Genomic DNA, 22,752 nt, shown 5'->3' with positions numbered 1-22,752 from the left:
TCCAGCTGTGATCTTTATGAACCACAATGCCGACATGCCACACAAGATGTGTAACAGAGACAACGGTGGTACAGTGAGTTTGGTGATAACTAATCATTCTTACACTGGATTTTAGGCTCGCTCCATAAGGAGGACTTCATGGTTGGTACTCTATCCTCAGTTAAAAACTCACTGCCGAGGAGGCTTTGGTATGGGTTTGGGGAGTGTGTGAGTTTACTATTGATATTCAGCTAAATTGACATGGTCCCAAACTCCCTTTAAATATTTTTTGTTATACTCTTAGATAAGTGCTACTCTGAGTCCTAATCAGAGAAGTGCTTTGTGAGTGGTGGTGAAGGCAGAGAGACTCATGGCTGCTCAAGGTGCTGAGAATAATGGATAGCTAAGCAGGAGTTAGTAGCTCTAAACAACATTTATACCACAGCCATTAAGAGTCAGGGAGCAACACAGAAGAGGGAACAGAAAGAATGTAAGTGACAGATGATAGAGAGGTAGGCTGGAAAAGGCTGTCAACGGGGCATGACACAGCTGTTGCAAATACAATCTCACAGCAGCTATAGTTGCCTGCACTGGGCCTGTACATGACTGTGCTTCTCAACAGACAATTGGGGATTGGGAGAGGCTCATGGACCCTACTACTCTCTGCTGAACTACTGGGTATTGATGGCTAGGGGAGGTGTTGTACTCACTAAGGAAGGAGCCGAGGAGGCCCCAGTGGACTATTCTAAACCTATTGTCACACAAATGGTCCTGACTAAAATCAACAGGCCAAAAGAAGAGACTGTGGGAAAGGAACTTGGAGGGAGGAGGGAGGATGGCTGAGGTGGGAGAGAGATAAGTGGGTGGGAGGTGACAGTAATAAGGATGCATATATGGAATTGTCAAAAAAAAGTCATTTAAAAAGAGGCAGGATTAAAGAAAAAAGAAATCTTAGCTCTAGTCACGTTTCGAGGGAAAGATGTGTAAACTGAATTCCTGAAAATGCTCAGGTTTATCATCTCCTTGCTTTTCTCTGTAATTAATGAGCTGGATACAACACAGTAAACATAATCACTTTGAAGTCCAATGCAAATACTGCTTTCTTACTGTATCAGCATTATATTGTGAGAAGTGTCATTCATTGTCCAAATCAGAGGTCTGGAAAAGTTGCCTTGAAAGACTTCAATGTTTACTTCTTCACAGTGGGAAAGATTTTTAATCTGACCTTGTTGGCAGGAAGATCTTCAGAGATGGAGCTGACTCGAGAGCTGAGAGACATTTGCTTCCGAGTCAGGTCTGCAGGACAGGCGTGCAGCTGCTCCCCACACAGCATAAGCACTAAGTAGGAATGTGGTTTACTGAGGAGGAGGGGAGCCACAATCTAAGGTTATGCTGGGCATTTCTCTCTGGAATGCACCTTTAACAGAACCTTCAAATAAGGCACCAGGAGAGTTATCTCTGAGGAAGAACACCAGATTTTATAAAGAGAGCCCTTGAGGTTGGGTCAACTGGGCTCTAGTTACTAATGTTCAGATACAAGGGAAGGCCCATCTCTATATGGAATGTGAGGGATATATATATTTTTTTGGTCTAGTCAATTTATTAACATTTTAATAATTTCTTATAAATTAGAATTATGGCCTCTGGAATTACATATTTCCTTATTCTGAGTCAATTCTTCCAGATCCTGTCAAGTATTTGGACAAAGCCAGACTCCTTTCATTGAAGAAGCTCGAGTCTAGACCAGTTGCTTGCTGGGAATCCCAAACACGAGAAGCCTCTGTAGACAGCATGAGGAGGCATCTCTCTTCTCTTACTCTTTTATCTCCAGCTGCATGAGGCCCAGGTGTGGCTGGTCACGGCACTGTTTCCTCTCTTTATTGGGAGAGTCAGGAAACATTTATTGTTCCTTTCTAGAGTTTGAGATCCCAAAAGACGGTAATTCTCAGGGGGCAAATAATTTCCTAAGAGGTTAGTGAGAACTTTCCTGTTTTCTTCCTTAATGTTCAGTTTAAGGAATCTGTTTCATGCTCACATACCTGCCATAGCCTTGACCTTCCTCGGCCCTGCTTTGAAGACCAAGGATGTTGCAGGCATGTGAGATCTCAGGAACACTGCACTTATGAGCGGAGCTATTTTTACTATCTCCCCCAGCTCCCGAGGAGGCCTCTGGGATTGCTCTGCTAAGCAGTGGAATGAGGATCCTTCCCCCAGTCGCAAGGACTCTCTTCATCAAAGCTGATGTTATTCCTCAGAGATAACTTTCTTCCTGTTTTGTTTGTAGATTCTATTGAAAATATTTTTCTGGAGAAAACCTTACAGAATAGCCATAAACTGTGATGTCCCCCACCCCCACCCCCAAACCACATTGTTAGTGAATGCTTAAGTTGTGAGAGTGGAGCTGCATGCACACCCCACAGACCTGACTCAGCGGCAAATGCCTCCTATCAACAAGGTCAGGTTAAAAGCACTTCCAACTGAGCAGTAATAAACATTGAAATCTTTGGAGGCAATGTTTTCAGTTGCAGTGTTAACAAAATTGTACAATAGATGAGAACATGAAAGGCTTAGATTAGCACGCAAACAAACCAACTAACAAATAAACTCAAGAATGAGCCACGAAAGTGGCTGGCACACAGCATCAGCCTTACCAGTAACAGATTGCCATACTACAACTAGAATTGTCCTATTGTACTACAAATAGAATCAACCTATGACAGCTGTATTAAGGGATTCCCAGAATCCCCACTCTCTTCCTTTCTCTATTAGCTACTTTCCTCATCACTATGAGAAAACATCTGGCAGAAGCAGCTTGAGAGCAGGAAGGCTTGCCTTGGCTCCTGGTATCAGAGGGCTTCAGTGGATCACAGCTCAAAAGGTACTGCAGAGTTAGTAAATGATGGAGTGAGTGCATGGGAGAGACTCCTTACCTGGTGACTGGGAAACTCTGGAACCAGAGCTGGGTGGAACCTTCAAATGCTAGTGATCCGCTTCCACCAGGTAAGCCCCAACTCCACACCTAAAGACGCCAGAGCCTTTAAATTAGCACTACACGTGGGGAACTGAGCCACCCACACAAGAGTCCATGGAGGGCTTTTTAGATTCAAATCACAACAGTGTTTCTTATCATCATTCAGCTTCCCGTCGTTCCTCTGATTTCATCCCCCAAACTGGGCACCTACCGCTTTTCTGCGTAGAATTGGCTGTAAGTAGGATAAATATGAGGAAACAGAACAGTGGATGCAGTCTGTAATTGGGAGACAAGGTACTCAGAAGGACAAGAGGCCTCTCATCTCTTATCATCGAGATCTCACCAGAGACATGACGAGTGCTCGCTCAGGGCTCTTAGTTCACAACTGAAGTGATTTCTTCAAAACCACTGTTTGAACCAGTCAAGTCCTGGCAGGTTATTCTTGGCAGACAGTTAAAGACATGCCATAGCCCTGGGCAATTTTGCCAATAAAATAGTTGGATTTCTGCGTCATTATCTTAGTATAGGAGCAGTATCTGGGGCTGATCTCACCCTTCTCCCTTTGTAGTTTCTTAATACAACAGCCTGAAGAGGGCTTCCATTAGCTTCAGGGATATCACACAGAGACAGGGGGTGGGTGGGTCTACTCAATAGATGTTAGAAGGGATGATTTGTGGAGAGAAGAAGAGTGGGGTATCAGTGCTGCCTCCACCATACTCTTCATTCATAATGACTGGGCAGAGGATTTATGAAACTGAAGAACTCCAGTGTCCGAAGGAATCTTTAGGGAGCTGCTAGATGACTGACAGAGCAAGAATAGGTAAGCTGTAGGAAGTAGGGGTAGGAGCCAAAGGCCCCATAGAAAACTGATGCTGGGTAGATGCTTCAAGTTCACTCAAGTTAACTGGAAGATTACTTATTTATTGTGGTAAAAGATTTATCATACTACATTTACTATCAAATTGTTTTGAAGCACATAGCTCTGCAGCATTAAGTATGATTACATTGTGGTATAACCATTATCATTGCTCACCACAAGAAATGATCTGTCTTCCTCACTAAAACTTTATGACCATTAAATACCAGTTCCATAGCTTAAGCTTTATGTAAACCCAATTTGCTGGATTCCTAGACAAAACAGGTCTTGCTTTGGGAAGATAGTCTCTCTGTCTCTCTCTCTCTCTTTCCCTCTGTCTTTCCTTCTCCCTCTCTCCTCCTCTGACCCCTCTGATTCTCAGTGATAGGAGCATCACTTCATTATTGAAGTAAGCAGCACCCACTGCTGACCCCATTTGTAGGAGTCATCACCCCCCTTCCCCTTGTAGAATTACTAAATACAATATGCAGCAGAAGACTCTCATTGGCAGCAGGGGCCTGGGGCAGGAAGAAGGGCAATTTCCTGCTCTGTGGATGAAAGGATGATGTTTGGGGAAAGAGGAATGGGTTATTAACACAGGACAAGCAAAATAGGAAGGTGCTGAAAGAGAAGAAATGGCTGGGGGGTAACTGGTCTGACCACATGTGTCTGTTCAGTCAACTGCTCCTCGGAACTTGCAGGCTTAGGTAAAGTCATCTTCTTCCAATTAACACGAGTGAACTTGGAACATCTGCATGACATAAGTGTTCTATGGAGCCTTTGGGTCTGATGCACACTTCCTACAGCTTACCTATCTTCCCCTTCACAACATTTTATTGTACCATACTGTTGTGAAATTCAGCTCAAAAGTCAGATCGACTTGATTTTGTTCATGCCACTTAAAAACGTTGTGGATCTAGGTGTTAGAATACTATTTTCTTTTTCTGAGTCCCAGACTTCTCATCTACACAGTGGGCAATAAAGAACATTTCTCCATATGAAAGTTAGGGGATTACATTTAGGTCATCGGATGAATCTCAGAAGGGACTTTGAACTTTGAACATTGTTGAGACTGTTATAGACTATGGGACTTTGGAAGCTGGACTAAATATATTTTGTATTATGCTATGGCTAGGTATGACCCCCATAGACTCATGAGTTAGAATAAGCCTATGGGGACCAGGGAGTGGAATGTGGTAGTTTGGATATGCTTGGCCCAAGGAGTGGCACTATTAGGAGGTATAGCCTTGTTGGAGTAGGTGTGACCTTGTTGGAGAAAGTATGTCACTGAGGGTATAGGTTTGGAGACATGCCACACCCCAGCTGTCTGGAAGCCAGTCTTCTCCTGGTTCCCTTTGGAATAAGATGTAGATTTCTCAGCTCCTTCTCCAGCACCATGCTTGCCTGGATGCTGTCATGCTTCTCACCATGATGATAATGGACTGAACCTCTGAACCTGTAAACCAACCCTAATTCAATGTTGTTCTTTATAAGAGTTGCCTAGGCTATGGTATCTCTTCACAGCAATGAAACCCTAAGGGAAGTCAAACAACCAGTTACACAAATCTCTTTCTTTTTCTTTATACGCATCTAACTAGACTATATTGCTCAGTCTGCCTGGCTGCTCCGTGTGACTGAGCTGTTACTGAGTTCCAGTAACTGGTTTCAGGCGCAAAGCTTTCTTTTTCTGTTTCCTGGAAGTAAATTAGGGTGTGAGCCATAGGTATGAGGAACCTCAGTACCACTCCCAAGAGTTCTCTCCAGGGTCTGGTTATGTAGTCTTGGCTAGTCTAGAACTAGCTATGTAGATCAGGGTGGCTTCAAACTCAGAGATCTACCTTCCCAGTCATTAGATTAAAGGTTTGTGCCACCACACCCAGAGGGAACCTGGGTTCTTGAATCATGAAGAAACAGACATTGTTTTGAATTTTTTTATCTGTACTTGCCTTATAAGCAAGAAATAAACTTGATACATGGAGGTTCTTTGCTATACTATGTGTTTGCCTTTTAGATTTTCTTTTATATGTGCGCACGTGTGTATGTTGGCAGAAGACGCCAGTGTCTTCTTGAATTTCTCTCTCACTTGAGTTTTGAGACAAGGTCTCTCTCTGAGCCTGAAGCTCAGTACTGGTTCACCTAGACTAACTGGCCAATGGGCTGAGAGATCCTCTCTTCTGTGTCATCCTCCAGTGCTGGGGTTATAGACATATACAGTTGTGCCTGCCCTTTACCTGGATTCTAGGGACCCCAATTCAGGCCCTTATGTCTACACAGCAAGCACTTTCCCCACTGAGCCATCTCTCTAGCCCCCTGCTGGATTGTTTAAGCTAAGGTAATTGCAGAGTTCAGTGAGAAAACTTAAGCCAAGGGCCTACCCAGCACAGTTCCTGGAGCCTGGCACGCACTCAGTACATATTATCTGTTGTTTAGCAGAGACAAAAAGGCATGAGAAGCTCTGGTTTAAGGTAAGATTTTGCTTATTTAAGCTGCGAATCTTAGATTATTTTCTACAAAGCGGAATCTCTGATCCTCATTTGTGAAGGAGGACAATATTAATGAAAAGGAAGAAATATTAAAACGAGGAGGCCATGTCCCCATCAGTTCACAAGCCTGCCCGATTCCTGCATTATTGAACACTGCTTTCCACACTGTGGTATTGATTACAGATTCTCAGGGAGAATCATGTATCAGGGGCACCATTTACTCATGTGGAGTTAAGAATTCCAGAGACACAGACAATTGAATCAAGAGAGACTTGGATGAGACTTGAAGCCTCCTGTAAACTTCTGAACATTTTGGCAGAGTGAATGATTGACAGGCACAAGACCAACAGCCCTGAGTCCCCAAGGCTGTGAGGGAAGCACTTGAATTTCAACAGATTTCAAGAAAATATAATAAGACCATGGACATCCCCTTCATAGCTATACAGCAATAGAAAGAGAAGTAAGGTTGCATTAAACTGTCTAATAATGCCAGGCTCTTAATTACCATTGTCAGTAATTCTGATTACATTAATGGTCTCTTCAAGTCAAGTTGCCTGTGGTTTGCATGCACCAAAACCCCAGAAAATGTTGATCAATCCCCATGCTATAAATTTGGGGTTTTATGGAACTGAATGGGGGTCACTATTAAGGACTAAGCTTTGGAGGGATTTAAATTGCAATGTAGTATCATCCTTCTCAGGCAGTAAAATACAGATTTATTAGAGGAAATCAACAGTAAGTAATGCAAGAATATTTAAAGGATGGAGATAGGTTAAAGGTAATGAAATGGGTTTACAGGGACTGGGGATAAAAAGCAAAGGTCCAAAGCAAACTAAAAACATACTGGAGGGAAGTCCCAACTCAACTCATTAGGCAATTGCATGTCATTTTGACTCAGAGAGTCCAAAGAGGAATAGTGGAACTTAGGGAGAAAATACAATTTCAACTCAAGACAGCCTGGCCACAGTTAGAAGGGGAAGATGCAGATAGTTGGACTAGTGAAAGAACAAATGCAAATGATTTTATAGAGTGGAAAGAACACACAGAGACATGTGCACTTAGCTTTGTGTTAAGATGGCAGAAAAATAATGAACTGCTGAAGGGCGGAACCTGAAACAAGTTGGCAGTAAGAAGGATATGGTGTCTCTTAATGCAGGCTAAGCAAATGGTTGTGTCTAGTACTATTTATGAGTTTAAAAAGGAAGACTCCAGCCTCAATGAGCTAGGATTTTGACTTAAGAGAGCACTTTAGGGATCGTTCACAAGTCCCAACTTTGGGAGTGTCAGATGGCAACTTGTAACTGTGGCTGTTTTATTAAGTCAATCAGCATGGCAGCCAAAAAGGAGGAGGTGACAGATGAACAAAGCAGGTGTGGGCAACATTATTGTTTGATGGTCACTTTTGATGGGTATCTGGGCTTCCTTTCTCACTCTCATGGGTCTGACTTCTTTAGTTTTAGGACACTGCTCCCTGCTTTCTGTTACCGCTGATTACCTGACTATGTTTTCTCTGTGCCCACCTTAGAATAACAGCCTGGGCCCCTTGCTTGCCACTCTCAAAGCAGCTAGCTTTCATCAACACTTACTTGAAGGAATTCACATGCACTTTATAGAGGGGAGTCTCCAAATCATCTGTGTAACTAATATATTGAAAAAAGAGAGGATCTGTCCCTTTAGTATAGGTGGTTCAAAGTTCTCAGTGTGAGCAGGTGGTATTTGTCAAGCCTGCTCTGGTGTGGCCTCTCCTCTCAGTACTAAGCACATTATGATGTCAATAAATGCTTGCCAATGGTGCTACCCAACCCTCTCCTTCTCTAAGACCACCCCCCCAAATCTGGAAGACTCTCTTCTGAGAAGCACACTGTCTCTAAAATTCATGACTTGTTTCGGATCAGTGTGTTGATCAAATCAAAAGAACTGATGACTATCACATCTCATTGAATTGGGTTTTTGGAGATTATTTTCCTTTAATGGAACATTAAGTGATTCAGGGTTTCAGACCTCATAAAATATCTTACATGTAGACATTTTTCTTGTTAAATGTTTCAATGACAGAAAATGAAGCATTTTGCTCAAGTCAAAAACATGCTCATCATGGTGATTCATCTTCTAATAAATAAATACAGGAGGAATGAGTTCAAGAGATAGCCAACAACTTGACATCCACATAAAGTTATGTCCTAGGGAGAAAGAAATTATAGAACTTTTAAATTGATGATCTCAAAGCTTTGGTCTAGGAAGCAAGGAAACCTTTAAGTACCCACTTATGAAGTTTGAGCTTGAAGAATTCAAGGGCCAACTTAAAGGAGTTCTCCTTGCTCAAAGACATAATGATAGAGTGTGTGAAAAGATTAATAATCGTGGAAATAGACTGAAACATTCACATAAAAAATCCCATGAATTCTTAATAACACCAGGGGTATTGTTGCTCAAAATCAGAACTTGGCCCCAGTGACCCATTTATAGGAAACAGAATGTAGAAAAACACTTCAGGACACACTAGTCTGCTTTTTTTTTCCTTTAAAGAAACCTCACACAAAACAAGACTAAACATACAAAGAGGGAGCAACAACTAACTCATTAAAAGAGCCTCATTTTCACCCTGGGCATGGTTTAAAGCCTACTGTAAAACCAAGATAACCAGGACCTATGAGATGTCTCAGTGGGTAAGAGTGCTTGTTGCACAGACATGAGTTCAAATCCCTGGCCCTCATGTATGGTCTCAAGCGCCGTGCCTGCAGGCCCAGCGCTGTGTATGGGTGGGTGAGGCAGAGAAAGGACAGGTGGAACTTGCTGGCTCTCAGCCTAGCTCCAGATTTAGTGAGAGATTTTGTCTCAGGGGCCCAACGTGCAAGGTGATAGAGAAGGATACCCCACATCCTCCTTCTGCCTCAGTATCTATTTGGGTGTGTGCACCTGACACATGTGAGCACATACAGCACACACGCGCGCACACACACACACACACACACACACACACACACACACACACACACACATACGCACACACACACACACACACACACATAGAACAGAAAATCCAACTGTTTCAGAGGTTAGCAAATCACTAGCAGAGAGGCAGATATGCGCAGGTGGCAAGGTATCTAATGGCATTAAATGCTTCCAGGTAACAGTCTTGGGCATGAGAGAGTTTTCTGGTTGTGTTTACTGGAAGGTCCTTCATCCTTTGGTGGTACATCCTGGAGTATTTTCACATCAGGAAATGTGGTTGCTAAATAACACCATGGCATACTATTGCTTGGCCTCAGGCTTTACCCTGCCCCTTTATGGCTTTCTATAGTAGCTTACCACAGGCCTTTAGAACATCATCATCTTATGATGTAGCAAAAACATAAGTATTTGATCTGATTCAAGACATCTATTCTTTTAAAAGGACTCAGAGAAACTTGGGGGAGGGGCACCTGAGAGCATTGTGGGCCTTCTGCCTGCTCACCTCGGTTCAAGATGGCCCAGCGGTGTGAGTGACAGGGAACATCAGGGCGTGATGACAGGAAGCTGGCCATGAGTAATGATTTCCGAAGCTGTGGGATGGTATGGGGGTGGGAGAGGGGGAGGGGGAGGGGAGAAGGTCTCAGCACTCTTTAAACTGCCTGTGTACTTAAATACTTTCATATTGAATACATAAATCAATTTCAAAAGTGTCATCCAGTCACTGTTTTGACTTTTATCATGGAGAGGAAAACAAACAAATGGAGAAGCTGCTAGCTACTTAACGTTGATGTTCACGTAGATGCTGCGTCACTAAGAAAGACACTGAAAGGATGCTTTGGAACGAAAGCCTTCATTATCAAGTTAGGATTTAAAATCTAGCCTGATAGATGGTTTAGGACATTCCAGTTTTCAATATTGTTGGTTGGGAAGATGACACCCATATGATTAGAGCTCTGGTCTGGCAGCTTGGCACTGCAGTATTTGGAGAAGCCATACTAGAATTTCATGGCTGCTCTCGAAGCAAAAGAACCAAAGAATATAAATAAAAGGCCGCATAAGAACCCATCCCACCTTTCAGAAGAGCCAACGTTACAGTGAGCGGCTGAGTGCCACTGCAGGGCCCCCTCGGCAGTGGGAGGTAGGGAAGCCTCTTCACAATGGGGCTAGGCCTAGCCTGCCAACCTCCCTATTAGAGCAGCTTTCCTGGCACAGGTTAAGGCCAGAAGCCGTTACTGCAGGAACTCCAGGCAGGGCCTGGATGTGGTAGATGTCTGGATGCACAGGGAACAGATGCTGACTGTGTGGAGAAGCAGCGTCAGCCGGGAAGACAGAGACATCTGCAGGAAGCTTGTGAACTGATGAGACAGCGCATTCTGCAAAGCGCTTTGAGGATTTGGGGTTGGTCCCCAGAGAGACCTTGTTTTGTTTTTTGAAGGTTGACATCACCCAAAGAACAATACACATATGCATATACTCAGACGCATGCGCCCACACTCACTGCCCACTACAAGGGCTAAGAAAGTATTGGTAAATAAGGCTAGGAAGCACCCCATGAATGTTAGCGCCACCAGGAAGGCGTTCTGCAAGGGGGAGGAGATTGAAGAGACTCAGAAGCAAGCAGTGTGCTCAAGGAAAGGCAGAAGAATAAGGATAGCCTCCAAAGCAGAGAGCTGACTGTCATTTCTCCTGCATGTGCAGGGTGTGCAGCCTGGGTCTGAGCACTGCACAGAGAGAGGGTGGCAGGGAGGAAGCCAGTAAAGAGGAGCGGAGAAGGGTAGAGTGGAAACTAGTGAAAGCTGCCGACGCTTAATCTCAAAAAGCATGGTCACTGGAACAGGAGCATGACTCCCATTGGGAAGCTTGACAAAAATGCAGATTCTTATGCCTATTCTGTATCCCCTGAATCTGAAACTTGGGGTTGCAGGTGAAGCTCAACCATTCCTATTTCAACAAGTCTTTTAGGCACTGTGGAAATGTCAGGAGTGTGAGAATACTGGACTGTACCAGCAAGGACTGATGACAAGGACTAAGACACCCCCCCCCCCACACACACACATGCACTGCCTACCAACCCCTAGAAGTCAACCCATTCATGGGCAGCAGACCATGAGTGCCTCACAGAGACCAAGAATACCTAAGAATCACCTAGATTGTCTATGAACCACCCTGTTTGCCCATGCACAGAGTTATAAGCTAAACACATTTACTACCTCAAACTACCACACGTGTGTGTGTGTGTGTGTGTGTGTGTGTGTGTGTGTGTGTGTGTGTGTGTGTGTGTGTGTGTAGAGTAATACATTATATAACAATAGATACTTGATGCAGAAATATTTTCTTTTAATTAAGTTAAAAATGACTTTACCCTCTAGGGATCATTTTTCAATGTCTAAATATATTTTGGTTTATCAAATTGATGAGAGAGACAGGGAAGGAGTGAAGGAGGGGAAAGAGAGAGGGAAGGGGAGAGAGAGAGAGAGGGAGAGAGAGAGAGAGAGAGAGAGAGAGAGTTAGAGAGAGAAACACTAACTACTCTCTATAGTACAGTACCAATAGATCAGCTGTGAAGATGCTAAGAAACTGGTCCTCCCTTCTATGTTTACCCTTGCTTCTTTTCTTCTTTCCTCCACCATTCCTTAGTTCTGTCTCTTCCTCTTTTCCATCTGACTATATCTTATGACTCTATCATTTCATACATGCTCTTGTTCCTACAGAGACCACAGAGATCTCGAAATCCCACGGAGGGATCCTTATTTATACTTTTATTCATTCATCTTTACTAAACCTTTCTTTTACCCACTCAATGGCTCCCAGTGACAAAATGCCAAACGAGGTGATATTTTATTCGTGGCCCAAGGAAAAGAGTTATCTTTCTGGGACAGGTGAGCACTGCTCAAAGTAGAATTGGTAATCGCCACCCATACCGGAAGCTGCAGCTCTCTGGCACCTTGAAAAGGAGTTTCTACCAAGAAATCCAATCAGAAATCCCATCCTTCCCCCACCCCCCTCAGCATGAATAAGAGTTTCCAGAGGTTGTCCCCAAATAACTTTGTTTTTCATAAGAGGTAGAGATAGAAATTGGACATGTCATTAGCACCAGTCAGTCACTAAGACAATGCCCGTCTTGCAACTTTCTGATAATGGCTCCCCTGAGAGGCAACCATGCATGTTAATTCCGAGTGGTGAGTGGACCACTCCTTTTATCTTCATGTGGACAGGATGCTGTTGCCCTTTGGAATCTGAAGCCAATGAGGATCTGAGTTACCCAGCATCCCTCCTATGCCCTCGGGCTCAATTCACCTTCTGACTTCTGTCTTCCTTCTGGTTTACTCACAGTACAAGGCCCGGGAAAAGCTGATGGGACCCTGAATCTGCTTGATAATCGTGTTAATTAACTGGACTTTGGGTTTATGGATAGTTTGTGTGCAGTGAGTTAGTCATCCTGAATCCATAGAGCTGACTCCATGGTATTAGGAATGAAACTTCTCAAGACTCCAAGATCAAGGGCAGAGCAATCCAATGACCACAGCAAGTGTCTCCCGGAAGAGACTTCTGGTATTCAGTCTGTTGTCTCCATCTCATGATTCCCGATTCTCCCAGTACATGAAACCCAGCCCCTCCAACTTCTATATTTCCATAATGCTCAAGGAATTTGTGGCAGATTAAAAAGATTGGTCCTAATACTTTTCATTTCCTCCCATGGAGAGGTAGAATACATTGTGTTTGAATCTGGAGTAGGCACACTTTGGCTTCTAGGTTATGGAGAAAGTAAATGGGTTCTTCAGCTTGCACTCAGAGGCCCTGAAGCTTCTGTTTTGCACTCTTGAAACCTACAGCTATTAGACATAAAAATTTAAGCTAATGTGTCTGATGACAAGGACTAAGACACCCCACACACACACACACACACATGCACTGCCTACCAACCCCTAGAAGTCAACCCATTCATGGGCAGCAGACCATGAGTGCCTCACAGAGACCAAGAATACCTAAGAATCACCTAGATTGTCTATGAACCACCCTGTTTGCCCATGCACAGAGTTATAAGCTAAACACATTTACTACCTCAAACTACCACACGTGTGTGTGTGTGTGTGTGTGTGTGCGTGTATGTGTGTGTGCGTGTGTGTGTAGAGTAATACATTATATAACAATAGATACTTGATGCAGAAATATTTTCTTTCCAGAAACTTTCAATTATACTCTGAAGTTATTGCCACATTTTGTTTCTGAAACACCCCAGTCACTGTCTTTTGACATAATACATTAGGATTACTTTAGGGCTATTGTATGTGTGTTGATAGCTCTGGAAGAAGAAATAGCCTCACTTTCTTCCATTAAGATGCTAAAAGGTGAGAGGTTTGGGAGAGTGGCACAGAAAATTCTGCATGCCCTGGTTCATGGGAGAGAAGAAGCGAGTGCAGTGCAATACATTTTCAAATTCACATCTCTCAGATAGGATCTAACCTTCAGCCTGCGGTCTGGATCTCCACTGCATAGAGAGTTTACCGATACTTTGAATGACTTCCAGGCTGGGCTTAAGTTATTCATCACAACCTGGGAAGAGAAAGAGATGAATAGTGATTTGAAGAGGAAAGGCTTGACATTTTCATACTCCAACAGGAAAATGACTCGAGAAGCCACTGTGCTGTTTATGAAAAGGACACGCATCTGGGACAGGTGGCTTGATGCAAACTTGAGGACAGTGGGTATTTTAAGAGTGGCCCTGAAGTAGGTCATTATGGGCAGAACCGCTGTGTTCTCTGGCTTCGATGTTGTTTCATGAATAAGGACAGAATAACCTCTTCTATATCTAAAGACCTGGGGTTGAGGCAAGGCTGCCTCTGGCCACTGATAAAGGATTCCCCGGTCCTGAAGGACCATTCGTCTTACCGTATGAATTCCTTTCCCTTGGAGTCAGCAGAGGAAAGGTATCTGGGATGGGTGGAAAGGTACTGCTGAAAACATCACCACCTCTAGCTGAGGGGCTGTGAGCAGTTAGTGATTGCTGGGGCCAGGGGAGTCTATTAGGCTTGTGGTGTGGATCCTGGTCAGTTGTCCATGCTCCAGTAAACAACCTCACAAGCACACTCATGTGAGCAGTCCTACTTAAACACAACAGCTCACACAAGCACACAAGAAGACATCAAAGTAGGAGGTGAGCTTGCTGGGCATCCAGTGAAAGTGAAAGAGGGCTGAGAGAGGGTAATTAGTGGTAAATGAGCAAAATACATGATATACACATATGTATGTATGTATGTATGTATGTATATATGTATGTATGGCATGAATATACATAGAGAAAGTTTTTGTTTACTATATAAATGTATTATATGTGTGTACATATGTACACACATCACACACATATACATGCACACACACACATATCTGTGTGTATATACACAGATATATGTGTGTATGTGTTTGTGTGTGAGTGTGTGTGTTTGTGTGTGAGTGTGTGTTGAGAGCTTTGGAAGTCTATGAGTTATATCAGATGGAGAGTCTGGGAATTTTCTAGATGAAGAATACTCAACTTTACATTAGCCAAACACTATCTCAATTAGAATGTTTAGAAAGATATAACCTGGTAATTCTTCAGATTATAAAGTTAAGTTAACCAATAATATAGCAAAAATGTATTTTTAAAATCAGCTTATTAATCATGAACTTGGCTAAATGTTGCCTAAGAGTCCATGAGAGTTTTCCTGCCTTTGTTTTGTTTTGAATGATCCGGCTCGCTTCAGGGTGTATAAGTGGTTCCTGTGTACCAGGCATGTACTTTAGAGGAGGGGCTACCAGAGTGTGATTCATGGACCAGTAGGTGCTATGTTACTGGGGACTTCTTGCAAGCACAAATTCTGAGCTCCACCTAGTCCTATAAGCAGACACTTTTGAAGATCTTTCACGTTATCTACTGAATGAAACTTAAGAGGGCACCCAAATAAAATTAAACTATTAAATGAATTCTGCTGTGATAATCTACGAAGTTTTTAGGTAGAAGTCTTTGTGGATTTTGGTTTTGGAAAAAATAGTCTGTCTCCAAATAGAGTAATTATTTCATAAATGATTCCCACTTCTTCCTTACTATAATTATGAATTATTGATAAGATCACAGATTCATTATTAAATTTATTTTAATGTATTAAAATACAGAAACAATGTTCCTTCGTGAGTTTGTCTTGTCTCCTAATACTCTGGGCATGACCAAATTTCTGTGAGAAGGAGAATTGGTTAATATATTCTGTGTTTATTTAGGACAATGTTAAGGAGTGAAGAGGTTTGGGGAAATCAATAGCAGAGAGAGGGAAGGAGGGAGAGGGGAAAGATAGAGGGAGAGAGAGAAGAGAGAGAGAGAGAGAGAGAGAGAGATGCTGCTATTCTCTCCTCTTTACTCATTCTGAGATGCTATGGTATTGCATGGCTCACATCAGCTATGGGTCTTTCCCACCATAGTCAGGCTTCTCTGGAAGTACCCTTATATACCTCCAAACGTTTGAGGTGAGTTTTTTTTTCTCTAGGTGATTCAAAATCCCATCAAGTTGACAATGGATATTAACGATCATAGGCATTGCCTGTGCATATAAGAGAATTGTACCAGGCATTTAGGTAGGGAAGGATAAGGATTAAAACCTGTAATAGCTCTAAAATGTCTCCCGTAGACTAATATATCTGAATACTTTGTTCCTAGTTGGTGGCATCTTTTGAGAGCTTGTGGAAACTTTGGAAAATACTGCCTAGTTGGGAGAAATTGCCCACAAGGCAGGGTCCTGCCTCCTGATCCTTAAGATGTAATCGAGCCCCTCTGCTTCCTCTCCCATGTGGGCAGAATTCCTTGAGAACAAAAGCAAAGCCCTCATCCTTTCCATTGCTTCTGCTGAGTATTTGGGCACAGGGATAATAAAAGCAGTGAACAGGGATCCGCTTGGAGGGAGAATGGGTGAGGAGCTCACCTAGGCCCAGTGACTTGCCAGCTCTAGTGTTCCTAATTTATGATAAATGCATTGCTGCTTGACTGTGTTGAAAGTCAACTATAGGACGTTGCATCTAGAGACGAGAATTTTCTCCAACGTTAGAAAATCAGAGTAAACACCCAAACCAAAAATGTGGAGGATCATCTCAAGGAGAGAGGAGGCCCCAGGTCTGTCTGTCTACAAGCAGTAAGCTAACAAGAAATAGGATGCCAGTACAAGGGAACAACAGGGCCAAGAAGTGGGAGTGGGTGGGTAGGGGAGTGGGGGGGTGGTGGTATGTGGGACTTTCGGGATAGCATTTGAAATATAAATGAAGAAAATACCTAATTAAAAATTGGGAAAAAAAAGAAATAGGATGTCCCATGGCCAACCCTAGACAAAGAACTATAGGCAACAAATAACAGTGAGAGCTGGAGGAATAGTCTTTCCTGAAGAAGAGTCCGGCAATTGACTTTCCAATACCAAGTGTCAGTTCTGAAATTGTACAAGCAACATTTTATGGATTAAGCAGACTGTAGTTCTATATTTAAGGTAACATGCATGCATGCACACACACACACACGTGTGCACACACAAGAGCTACAGAAAAAGAGCCACAAATTTAAGAGAGAGCCAAGGGGCACATGGAAAGGGTTGGAGGGAGGACAGGGAAGGGGGAAATGGTATAACTATATTTTAGCTTTTAAAAATTGGAAATCATGTACAAAAATTCTTTACAAGGGCATTACTGGTCTCAGAGGCAGAGCGCACACATCTTACCTCTGTTCGATGCACAAGCTGTTGAGTCGCGTCATCGTTCATTCTGAAAATTTCCAGAAATGGGTCTGATTTACTGAAGAAATCCTAAAACAGATAAATGAAATTAAGTGTTCTTTTATTCTCTTTATCTCTTTCCTGAACTTGATATGGTCCTGACCACTGGTAGGCTTAATCACCATAACTGATTTTCTGGGGGAATGGAGGTCAATTGGCCATTTCCTTTTGGAAGGTCAGCCTCAACTCCACACCCTCTCCTCCTTACCCCAAGTCAGTGTGTGTCACCATTTCTTCCTGTGCTCTTGTCCTTCGGACTTGCTCTTTGCCTGGAATGAGCTGCATCTGAACTCTTTGTTATGTATTTGCTAGGCTGAGCTCTGAAGGATTCTTCACAGATGGATTCAAATGCCAGTTCCTTGAGAAGTCAGAAATCTGTTGTCTCAGATACGCTAATCATGGCTATTTCAGAGTCCATATCTGACCTCTTTGATGTCTGGATCATTTATGCCTCTGCCTCTATTATCTGTTGCTTGGTTCTGCTTCTTGGTATGTTTGTTAATTTTGATTAAATAAACACTTTATAAAGAAGATTAGGAAGGTTTCAGATGAGTCGTCAGCATCTATAAAGGTGCTAAAATGAGGGCAGTGCCTTGAATCTAGTCCAGATTAAGTGTTCAGAGGTTGGATTTCTTCAGAAGCCTTTAGTAAAAAAGAGTCCTTCTATTTCAGAGTCCTCCCTTCTTGGGTGTTGTCCTTGGAATGAGCTAGCTGCAAGCCAGAGCATTTATGGAGTAGGTCCTCCCTGTAGAGAACTCTGTGTCTCTGTTGATCTCTGCTTACCCAGCTTTAGGTTCCGGGTTCACTTTCTCTGTTTCTGTTTGTTAATTAGTGAACACGTTGAGAGGCGAAGCCCCTCATTGCTGTACTCCTCCCTGAAGCATCCCGTTCTCTCAGTGGCCCTGAATTTCTACCTTTTCTTTCCCTATTCCATAAGTCAATTGAATTTTGGGCTCAGTTTTTGTTTTCTAGACACTTCCTGGTAAACTTCACAGGCTCTCTACCCCCATGCTATTTAAGGAACCAGGCTTGCGTGAGAAACCTGCGCAAAGTGTCTGAGTTATCTCGCTGGCTTTTCTTCTCTGCTCAATTTCTGGGTTCTTTCATCTTGGCTGCCTGAGAACCCACAGACAGATGTCCCTTGTATCTTTTTAGTGCTTATGGGTGCTTCCAGTGGGAGGAAAAGCCAATACAAACAGGTGCTTTACTGGCGTCAGAACCTACAGAATCTACATCTTCTTTATAGCTTGGTTTGTTGGCCCTGTAGTTGGTAAATTCTCAGAAGGGAGGAACTATGCCTTGCTTTCTCTTACACACTTACTGTTTATCTTCTTAGCATTTTAGAAAGTGTATACTTTCTTGTTATTTTACATAGTGTACTCTCTAAGTATTTTACACGGGGAGTACATTTTACAGTGTATATATTATTATAGTGCCTGGGTAAAGGAACACATGCATGAATGAATACAGGAATGAATGAATGAATGAATGAATGAATGAATGAATGAATGAATGAATGAGCCTGTGGTATAGAATAGGGAGCCACCTCTTCCATAGCACTCCCAATCTAAAATGTAACAGAACAGAATTAAATCTATATTGGCCCTAACAGCCATCGAGTTAACAAGCCACCATCTGACATTTTATTTCCCTTTGGCTCCAACTTGTAAATTTCCCTTCTCTACCAGTGTCTTCACCAGTCATCTTCCCCTAAGCTGTAGGGGGTGTGGAGGCCATAAAGCCTTTGTGTTGTGTTAGGATCCTAGGAACACTAGTACCTAGTTGTACTCTCTGCCTTCAAGTTTGGTGGGAAGATAAATATAAGAGTCAACATGATTTATGCTAAATAGTGAATGAACAAGTGCGCAAGGGTTCTTTAGAAAGGAGGGATAAATGGTTGATTTGACTGAAGAAAATGGCTTTGAGGATCTAGAGCAGGAATATTGTGAAAGAAGAAATATGGAGGGGTTTGAGGAAGCAGCTTAATTTTTCTGTGTGCCATGGGAGGGTGAAGACATAGTAACAAAGATCACTGATGGTCTTTGCTATCCTGGAGAGAAAGCCCAGTGCCACCAAGGGACAGTGAGCAGGAAAGCAGAAAACCTGGCTCTATCCTGAATATGAGCCTAAAGAGCACTGAAGCACATATGGACACACAGACTGGAAGCATACACAACTGCACAAGTTCAAGCTCAGTGGAGACCCAACATGAGGGGACAAGTAGACACAGGGTGACTCACCCAACCAAGATGCTATTTGCAGTTGGTACCCATTGGCAAAGGGGAAAATTCAATCAGCTTTTTTTCCAAGGAAGTGCTACTGGGTATATTAACCTACTATACTCCAGGGTAGGCCCCATGCCAGGGGTGGTTGCCCAAAACAAACATAACAAATGCTAAGGTTTGTTGATGTGTGTGTTGTTTCATCTTGTTTAGGCATGGTTTTTATCTTTTTCATTTGTTTTGTTTTTCATTTTTAATGCTTATGATCAAAGTATATCTTATGGGCCTTGAGCATCCTGCTATCCCAGGGGGATCTCCACCCTCCTATCACCTCTCATCCATCTACATTAGACTCCTGAACTACACCAACAGGGGCATGTTGTCCTGAAAGGCTCTACCCAGCAGCTGACTCAGACAAATGCAGACACCCATAGCCAAACAGTGGATGGAGCTTGGGAACTCTTATGTCAGAATAGGAGGAAGGATTGAAGCCCTGAAGGGGATAGGAATTCCTCAGGAAGACCAACAGGGTCAACTAACCTGGACCCTTGGGGTTCTTAGAGTATGAATCACCAATCAAAGAACATACACAGGCTGGATCTAGGCCTGCCTGCTCACATGTAGCAGATGTATAGCTTGGTTTTCAGGTGGGTCCCCAACAACTGGAGCAGGGGCTATCCCAAAAGCTGTTGCCCCCATGTGGGATATGTTCTTATAGCTGGCTGCCTTGTCTGGCCTCAGTGGGAGAAGTGCCTAGCCTTGAAGAAACTTGAAGTGCCATGATGGGGGGATACCTAGTGGGGCTCCCACCCACTCACAGTAGAAGGATTGTGAGAGGGGGTGACCAGGACAGGGGCAGTGAGTGGAATATAAAGTGAGTAAGTAAAAAATATTAAATTAAATTGAAGATTAAAAGATATTCAATTTATATAAGATCAAGGCAAACTCTCTGTATTGTATATTCTACACAATTTCAACACTAAAAATAATTTTGCAGCATTTTCTACAATTATTTCATAAGTCTTTAAAAATAGCTTATTACTATCTAGCTAGTATGTTTAAATTTCATAAAAAAGTGCATAATTTTTTTCAAGTAGTATTGTACTGGCAATGGTTTTAAAGACTGTGGTAGACAGAAAAGCAGACAGCATTATATTTTTTTACAAATTTAAAATAAGCAAATAAACTTTGGTTGGTGAAAGAAATATATTTTATGAAAATTACTTAAATACAAATATTCTTTAAAAGAATATTGCCGGAGAACCTTTATAGAATATCCTAGAAAGAGAAGATGGGCAGGAGAGAACTACTTTCTCTGCATCCCGCCCCATCCAACCTGAGAATTGAGTACTGCCCTTTTCATTCCTGTCTGAAGGCAATGTCTGTCTTCCTCTTACCAGGGGTCTAGGTGTCTGCTTTGTTAGCCTGCCCCACACACCTTACCTCACCCCTAAATGGCCCATTTGTTTCCCAGGCACACTTGTAGCTCATTCCCATGTGCTTGTCAAGGCATTTGCTTCTCAGCCTATTTCTGTTTCTATACACTTCTAAAAATATTGTTGCCACCTCTCTTCCCCTTTCCCTTCTGGATGTGGGGCACATTAGCTTGTTCCTATATGCCCGTGGGCTCCTGCTTTGCCTCCATAAATAGATTACTGCCCCTCGGGGGATGTTTGTGAATTATACTTAAGAATTGCTGACCACCATGGAAGAACTCTATCAACTACTTTCTTTTTTCCTATTTATGGAAAATTTAAAACTTTTCTTTGGTGATTTTTCACTTAAAATGGAAAAAGTAGAAAAATATAAGTTAAAAACAGAAAGATAGGGAAAAAAATCCAAAAACCCATCTATAACTTGGTGTTTGGAATCTGATGTTTGTATTATTCATTTCTGTCCTGAGAACCCAGGAGACAGAAGTTTGGTGGGAGACCTCACAGAACAATGTAGCTCTCAGACATCAACAGAGACGTTTCTTTGAGTAGCAGATGGTGGTTAATACGGAACTCTTAACTAGTCAGAGTGCAGAGAATAAAAGTCTGTGGAGTATCATATTCTTCTCCACGTTCAAGGACAATTGTGGAAGAAGAGGTGGTAAGAGTCAGAGGTCAGGGATGGCCAGGGTGAACAAAACAGCATCTGGGCACAACAGGAACTCTGCATTCGAGGACTTGCAGCAGCTGTGGTTGCCTGCACAAAGCCTGTGTAAGATCAAGCCAGTCTATCATTTTAGCATGGAGAAGGGGAGGGACCTATAAGCAATCTTCTGTCTGTCTGTCTGTCCGTCCGTCTGTCCGTCTGTCTCTGTCTCTGTCTCTGTCTCTGTCTCTGTCTCTGTCTCTGTCTCTGTCTCTGTCTCTGTCTCTCTTTCCCCACCCCCTCTATCAGCTGAGGATCTATTGACAGTTGATGGCTTGGGGAAGCAAGTGGCAGAGATTCAGTTTTCTTTAAGGGTGTGGTCCCATAGTAAATGCCCCCACAAATTGGATTCAGTTGGTTATTAAACACATGAGAGAGAGAGAGAGAGAGAGAGAGAGAGAGAGAGAGAGAGAGAGAGAGAGAGAGGGAGAGAGAGAGAGAGAGAGAGAGAGAGAGAGAGAGAGAGAGAGAGAGAGAGAGGAGATAGACTGGGATGAATGGATCCAGGAAGAATTAGGGGGTGGCTAAGTTAAAGAAGCATTGTATATATGAGTGAAGTTCTCAATGAAGTAATAAAAGTACTACATCACAAGAAAGAAATCGGTGAGAAGCAACAGGTTTATTCAAGACTTCAGGGTTTTAAATCTATCTCAGTGGTCCAAGGTGCTGTATAGTGTATAGCAGTTTTTTCACAGGTTAATGCCTTCTATCTTGGAGGGAGGCTCATCAAGACATGGGATGTTAAAAGGGCAGTGAAACAGCAGGATATCTTAGGACAAAATGTTTACAGGGGGTGACACAACAGGATGTTGTAAGGGGAGGTGAAACATGCCATCCTACAGAGAAGCCTGTTAAGCTCAGGAAGTAACTCAAAATAGCATCAGGAAGTTCCAGAAATTGAGCAAATTGACTAGACCCGGTCTCTTCCCAAGAGGATATTAAGTATTGAGGTTTGATGAGAGACAGTCTCAGATAAATGGACTGGCTGAGAAGAGGCTCAAGGTTGATAAGCAGCCTGGAAGAAGCAGAAACCAGCAGAGCTATCTGGACAAGTGTCAGACCAGCTGAACCACCTGGAAAGTACACCTTCCAACCTGCTAAGCTTCCTGCAGGTTGCACAGTACAGTGCCTTCCAGGCTTCCAGCTTCCATGAGCTGTTACTCATGCTGGGGTAGGCTTTACTGATGCAGACATCTTTGAATAATTTTTTGTAAAGAACCTCTTACCCATATTCCTGTAAATAACCCCAATACAACTCATTGGTCTACTAGGTCAGACTTTGGTGGTCTCCTTACTTTGGTCTGTAATGGTTCCCTATCTGAGATGAGCAGATAGATGTCTTATCATGTCTCTCTAGGAACAGTGTCAC

At 42.8% G+C, this 22,752-nt stretch overlaps 1 protein-coding gene across 3 annotated transcripts in view; it reads right to left on the bottom strand.

Moving 5' to 3' along the window:
• Positions 1–22,752, bottom strand: part of Cpne4 (copine IV) — a 467,844-nt gene that overhangs the window by 95,000 nt on the left and 350,092 nt on the right. For all 3 annotated transcript variants that reach the window (NM_001357439.2, NM_028719.3, NM_001378996.1), the window contains exons 6-7: positions 16,969–17,052; positions 13,706–13,795 (exon numbers count right to left, since the gene is read on the bottom strand). In NM_001357439.2, the coding sequence (NP_001344368.1) occupies positions 13,706–13,795; positions 16,969–17,052 (174 nt within the window). The remainder of the gene's footprint in view (positions 1–13,705; positions 13,796–16,968; positions 17,053–22,752) is intronic.

This window comes from Mus musculus, chromosome 9 (assembly GCF_000001635.26).
Source record: "Mus musculus strain C57BL/6J chromosome 9, GRCm38.p6 C57BL/6J".
In the NCBI taxonomy this organism is placed as follows: Eukaryota; Metazoa; Chordata; class Mammalia; order Rodentia; family Muridae; genus Mus; species Mus musculus.
Note: the sequence above shows the minus strand (reverse complement) of the source record. Positions and strands in the feature narration are given on the sequence as shown.